Source organism: Leptodactylus fuscus, chromosome 3 (assembly GCF_031893055.1).
Source record: "Leptodactylus fuscus isolate aLepFus1 chromosome 3, aLepFus1.hap2, whole genome shotgun sequence".
In the NCBI taxonomy this organism is placed as follows: Eukaryota; Metazoa; Chordata; class Amphibia; order Anura; family Leptodactylidae; genus Leptodactylus; species Leptodactylus fuscus.
The window spans coordinates 128,460,076-128,466,979 of record NC_134267.1 but is presented as its reverse complement, the minus strand read 5'-3'; the positions used below and the strand labels follow the sequence as shown (position 1 = coordinate 128,466,979).

Sequence of the window (6,904 nt, the reverse complement as noted above, 5' to 3'; positions counted from 1 at the left end):
AGAAAGATTATTTTAGATATGTATGCACTAGACATCTGCATACACAATACTATAACTATTATATTACATAACATTTATTCATCTAGTGATGGTGGCATTACATAGGCATGTCAAATGGAAAAGCACTGTATCTTCCATTTGCTCATCCAGCATAGTATATAAAAGTGAGCAGCATAGCAAATGATGTTTGTACATACAACACGCATCTTTGGAATGTGTTTATTAATATAGATTACATACATTTTTCAATAGTTAAAACTAGTTTTGTCTAGACAGAGTCATAATTCAGACCAATGCTAATTCAACACAAAAGGCACTTGATAGGAGATATACTTTGTGTCAGGTTTATACTGCCACCTTGTGGTGCCTTGTATGAATCTTTACAGAGGCATTTCCACCAACTGGTACATGTAATGTCAAGACTTGGTCTGGGACCCCACGTTGGAGAAATGCACCTTTTTTTGTTGCAGATTTTGCTGCGTTTTTTTTTTAGCCAAAGCAAGGAGTGGATTTAGCAGACGGTAGAAGTATAAGAGCTTAATATATATTTTCCATTCCTTTTGTAGCCATTCTTGGCTTCGTTCAAATAATCGCAGCAAAATTTGCAAGAAAAAAAAAGCAGCGTTTCCGCAACATGGCGCCATAGCATAAATGATTATAGTACATTTCAGTCCAGAATGTCAGGTTCTTGCAAAAGTACATACCGGTACGTGTAAATTTATTAACTCAATTGGACAGACCAAGCAATGGACTCTGGTCAACATAACTACAAGTAAGCCCAAAAGTAACAGACACTTGTTCCACCCAGTTATGTTCATGTACAAGTAGTCACTGCAGGGCTCTACATCATGAATGGTGATCACTAGCTTAAAAAGACTGGTACAGATAGAATTATTTTCCTTCACAAATATCTGTAATGTAGTAATATTTCCATCAATTCTTGTCCAAAACACATATATATTCATAAAATCCCTTTACATTTTTATCTGTATCAGATGGATACTGTGAGGAAATTATCCAGCCATTTCTCCAACATATAAAGTATACAGCTCACATGTGTAATGTTCCACAAAAGAAGCAGTCTTCCTTAACAGTATAGAAATAATTCTAGGACTTTGATTATGTGTGTGCACTAGATTCCCTTTGTATCAGACATTCATTACAGATCTTCAGGTCGCTATTCTCTACAGGTTGTTTTATGCAGGCAGATCATACTGTATGAGGATAAAATATTTAATACAAATGGTTGTCCCATACACTTTGCATATGTAAGCAGAACATCCCTGTTTACATGAGAGGATTTGGTGTCAACAACATCAAATAAGCTTATTTGCCGGCCGGTTTCTGGCATATTTACATAGGGCAATGGCTAAAAATGACATTTGTGGGAACTCATACTACCAACCACCATCCCTGTAAAAAGGCATTTAGATCTTCAAAAGGAACTCTCACTTTATAAGGCACTTCATATACAAAAAAAAGTACTATATGAGGAAGTACTTTGCTAAAGAGCCATATATGTATCCGCTAACATATATATGAGATGAACTGTACCATAAATTAAAAAAAAAAAAACTAACTGTGAGGTTGAGCAGTTGCACATTCCCTTTTCAACATCAGAAATCAAATTTATACATAGTAATGCTTCAGGAAAAACATATATACACTTAAACGTCTTTCTCACTCTGTTTATGGACAGAGGAACATTTTATAGACTTTTATCTGAGACAAGTGATAATAATAAGTGACAAAAATAATAATGTGTTCAAGTGGGTACATATACTGTCATTAACTTCCCTGTGCTTTATTAGTTCTTACTGCCCAGTCTTGGACTGTACCGCTGGCAAATGCTGCAAAGAAGATGGCTCCAAAGACATTAATGGCAGCTGCAATGTAGAATACGGTTTGCCATTGTTCAACAGTGTTCTGCAAGAAGACAAAGTCAGCTAAATGTTTGTACTGAATGAAGATGAACACATACTCTTAATTTTCCTTATGAGTAATATTTATATGCCCTTCTAGTCATAAGCTAAAGGTCAAGTATAGAGTATACAAATATACAGTATATAAAAATTATATAAAACATTTACTCTTCTGTGTGTGCTACAGCATATAAAGGCCTCTTCCATTAGCTTCTATGGGGTGCTGGAAGATCAACTTCACACAGAATTCATAAAAAAAAAAAAACCTAACATTTCAGTCTTTTCAGATCTAGCACTATAATATGTATACTGTTTTTTCACTCCCTGCTTAGAAGTGATCAATAAAAGTACAAGATCTTGTCTGAGATGGTTATGCTCACTGACACCTTAGAAAGCATATTGCATCTTGATTAAAGTGGTCTTTCAAGATCACAATATTGATGACTGATAGACTAGAATGGCATTGTCCAAGCCATGGAAACTTGCTGATCAGCTGTTGGGATACTGCAGCTCTGTCACATTCAAGGGAATAAGATAAACATTCAATATCTCGAATACCGCTTCTAATTGTATGGCAATTCGGTGTATGGACCAGTATAAATAATGAAGAGAAATCAAACCAAAGCTCCTCAAGAAGAATTATTGTCTGGAGTGCTTTGACTTGGATTCCACTGATCGTTATATAAATCACCAACCAATGGTGTCTCATCAGGTTATCCCCCCTCCTCAAAAATATAAAACTAGGGTTCATCAGGAGACTTCCAATAAAGATGCCTTAGGGGGAGTTCACACGGTGTAACGTGCCACGTGATGTGGCACGTCTACGCCGCGAGACCCTTTGCGTGCCGTACACGCTCCCATTGATTTCAATGGGAGCGGGGATTGTATGCGCCGCACATACACGCAAAATCACCGCCGCATCATCACGGCCGCAAACTAGCGCGGCGCATACGATCCCCGCTCCCATTGAAATCAATGGGAGCATGTACGGCACGCAAAGGGTCCCGCGGCGTAGACATGCCACATCACGCGGCACGTTACACCGTGTGAACTCCCCCTTAGTATAGTGCACCGCACCAAGATACAACATAGCCAAAAATAACAAAACAGAATCACAGTAAAAACTGCGTTTCCCAGGTCACAATGGTGGAGTATATATTTGGGAAGCCCCGTCCCCTCAATGACTGCTGCATGTCATGCTCTGATTGGTTCACTGAAACAGACAGTGGTGGAAGATCCCAAGCACACAACATCAATACTGTGATCTTGAGAAATCCCTTGTAGCAGTCCATAAATATACTTACTTCATGAGTTAAGGCTTTGGCAATAACTGGTCCAACCATTCCAGGAATTGTAGCAAAAGTGTTTGTGATTCCAAGTAAAAGACCAGCAAAGCTGTAAATTAAGAAATGAAAATGAAGTTATTTCAAGCTCTTAGTGTTAACAGCAGAGACAATAGGAATGTGTCGGTATATGGACAGTAAATACACTTTGATAGCAAGTCTTCATATACAATGTAAGAACGTATATTTACATCTGTTGATAGTGAAGTCCTGCATGTCTGACTTTGTGTCCGGCTAAAAAAAAAAACAGTTTCCCCGGGGACAGGACGTAGGCGGACACCAGCGGTCACCTTTTCAAACCCATTCAAGTGAATGGGTTTGAAAGCGGACCGCCAGCTTTCCGTCTCCTGCCCAGTTTTGTCAGGGCAGAGGACGGAAACCCGGCGGAATGGCAAACACCGGACAGGGGCAAACGTGTGAACGCCCCCTTATTGGTACAAAAATGTCAAGTACCATTTATTACTAGAAAATATTCTAACATTCTATTCTATAACATTCTAATGAGAAAATCAAAACAATAGAAATAGAAGTTGTAAGTTTCATTGCTAATGAGAAAAGGCCATACTGGTTACAGTACTTACGATGGTGCAATATCTAGGTGATTAATATTGTATCCAGACATGCTGAATCCTCCAATTGTGGTTGATAGTGTGAGAAATACAACAGCTAGAGTATAATTACAACCCGTATAACCAGCCGCCAAAAGAAATACAGCAGGACCAAGCATTCCTAAAAACAGTGGAAATAATGCATTAATTCTTAGGAGCTAAGCTTAGGGCGTAAACAATCACAAAAGGATTCTAAGAAGGACAGAAAGACAGTTGTAAGGACTAAATATTGGTCTATTATATGGGAAATCCTAGTGACATAATAGCATATAATAGCATTCATTTCTTCTGTTTACCACAATCTTGTAGGGAAATATGGTAAGCTAAATAAACCGTATGAGATGTGGGTCCATATGTTGTATTGTACATCTTATTTCACACCATGTATGCACGTGTATGAGCCAATAGTTGGCCAATGTAACAGTCATGGGGACTGCGCACTGTTTTTGCCTACTGAATAATTTATTCAAGCAGCAGCTGCACATCTTCTGAACCGTGCATTCAGCATTCCCGTCACCTCTCCTGGCAAAGCCAATTGTCTGTCCGATTTGCGCAATACACTGGGATTCCTTAAAACTTTGGCTGCAGCTGACCAATTCATTGAGCAAAAAGAAAAAAAGTATTCACTCCCTGAAATTCCTATTTTGCCAAAGCACTTGGAGTGCTCTGCCTTAAGGGGTAGTCGCACAATTTAATGTTACAATTCTCTGCCACGTCAGGCAAACTTAACTTCAATTTGAATCATTTAAAAAAAAAATGCTGCTACGCCTTTGTGTGTGTGTGTCCAGTGCTGGTTCCTATTTGCTGGCCTGTATGGTCGTAGGAATCAAATTACTGACTTTGTACAAGAGGATCAGGCAGTGAGAGTGGGCTACTGAACACGTTACGTGGATATTTTGTGCTAAAGAACACTAGGGGTGCCACAACAAGTAGGTAGCTGCAATATCAGGCACTGGAGCATTTGTTTTTAAATAATGCAACTGAAAAATATCTCTATTACAATATTTAAAAACAGAGAAATAAAACCAACGTCTTTCTATATATCATTTTCACAACCATTCTTTTATTGCTTCACTGTACCTAAAATGTTGGCCGTAGTAACAGACTAAAAGCCAAACAGTCTGTTTCTGTATTTATAACTCCCATCTATATCTTAGCAGCCTGCATTTGGTTGTTCAGTGATGAACAGAGAATAGATGGATGCAACAATAGTGGGACAATAAACAGAGTAAGGTAGGCTTAACCTTTAAGCTTGTCAACTGCTAATTTTTTCTAATTAAATGAAAAAACCTGGAAGAAATGGACAGGGATAACTTCCAGGTAAGTGTGTTTTTCCTTTGAAAATTCTAATCCAGATTATGAGTGTTTCAGGGTCAGAGTGCTATCCTGACACTATACAATCGCATATACAAGTTTATATATTGCGCAAAACGTACCCAGACTATTAAATATCTTGCGGACAACAACAGTTGAGAAATTCCACTTTTCCCTCATAAGATCTGCAATATGACCAGTGACGATCATACAAAGCCAACATCCAAAGTAAGGAAGAGCAGAAAGGAAGCCATTCTGTAAGTAAATAAATACAGTACAATAAATTAGACTAAATTCATACAGGGTAACGTAATAAGAAAAAAAAAATCTATGACTTAGCACGAATTACAAAGCAGCATTCATCAGGGTGAACCACAGTCCACGACTTGGAAGCCAATTGCCATCAGCAACAGAAAGAATCAGAAAAGTCTGTGTTCACACTTGTGTTAAAGGATCCATGTTACAATTCTCATTACATTACAATCTTTTGTCACAGACTCCATTTAAGATGACAGACACCATCATGTAAACCTGACGGACCACATTATAGTCCACTGTTTTTTTTTTGTTGTTTTTTTTTTTAACATAGATTGTAAGCCTCATATACATTTTTTGTATGTCTTTTGTAGAATGGGAGGAAATCCACGCAAACACGGGGAGAACATACAAACTCCTTGCAGATGTTGTTGCTGGCGGGATTTGAACCCAGGACTCCAGCACTGCACGGCTGCAGTGCCAACCACTGAGCCACTGTGTTGCCCCTAGTTCACTGGTTCTGTCAGGCACCAATGGTGATCTTTATGTAATGAATTTGTCCCTACTGTAATTTCATACCTCCCAAATTTCTAAGGACAGAAAGAGGGACAAAATCTGTGTCACGCATGGCATTAGCTCCACCAAATTCTAAATTGACTCCGCCCATTCCTATTCATTTTTTATTGTCCTCCTTAAACAGTAAAATGTTCCTACAGTCACCCTAATTTTATATGCCCCCACATTATAATGTTCTCCTCAAATTGACCCCACAATATGGCTTGAGAATAAAGGATCCTAGTAGGCTGAATTGTAATATCAAAGATACTTTATTTAACTAATAGTACAAATTGCACTGTGCCACACGTGGCTATACAGAGTATATACGAGAACGTTTCGGCAAGTTCTGCCAGACTGGCTCCTCTGCTCCCGACCGCCACCAACGGAACCCGCCCGGGGCCACACACATCAGGACACCTATACTGGAGACTCTCAGGAGGCCACAACTGCTATTGTGAACTACTCACCAGTGTGCCTGCCTACAATTGATTCACATGTCAGAGACCAGAGAGCTTAAGGAAGGCAGAACTTGCCGAAACGTTCTCGTATATACTCTGTATAGCCACGTGTGGCACAGTGCAATTTGTACTATTAGTTAAATAAAGTATCTTTGATATTACAATTCAGCCTACTAGGATCCTTTATTCTCATATATATTCTGGGTTGGGACCCTTCCCTGTAGGTCCACCAGGGTGCCAGTCACACCCTTACTTTCACAATATGGCTTTCCATTGATTTCAATGGGCTTTTCAAGGCGGATTCTGACTGGAGATCGGTCATGTTGCACTTTTAGTCTGAAAAAAATCAGCCAGAGGAAAAAACTTCTACTGACTGCCATTGAAATAATTTGCCTTAAAATCAGCATTCAAAAAAAACTGTGTGAACATTCCCCTAGAGTTCTGGT

At 38.9% G+C, this 6,904-nt stretch overlaps 1 protein-coding gene across 1 annotated transcript in view; it reads right to left on the bottom strand.

Moving 5' to 3' along the window:
• Positions 1–212: 212 nt before the first annotated feature.
• Positions 213–6,904, bottom strand: part of SLC17A5 (solute carrier family 17 member 5) — a 43,763-nt gene continuing 37,071 nt past the window's right edge. Inside the window, exons 8-11 of the mRNA XM_075268355.1 lie at positions 5,310–5,442; positions 3,847–3,994; positions 3,227–3,317; positions 213–1,926 (exon numbers count right to left, since the gene is read on the bottom strand). Of these exons, the coding sequence (XP_075124456.1) occupies positions 1,789–1,926; positions 3,227–3,317; positions 3,847–3,994; positions 5,310–5,442 (510 nt within the window). The 3' untranslated portion in view covers positions 213–1,788. The remainder of the gene's footprint in view (positions 1,927–3,226; positions 3,318–3,846; positions 3,995–5,309; positions 5,443–6,904) is intronic.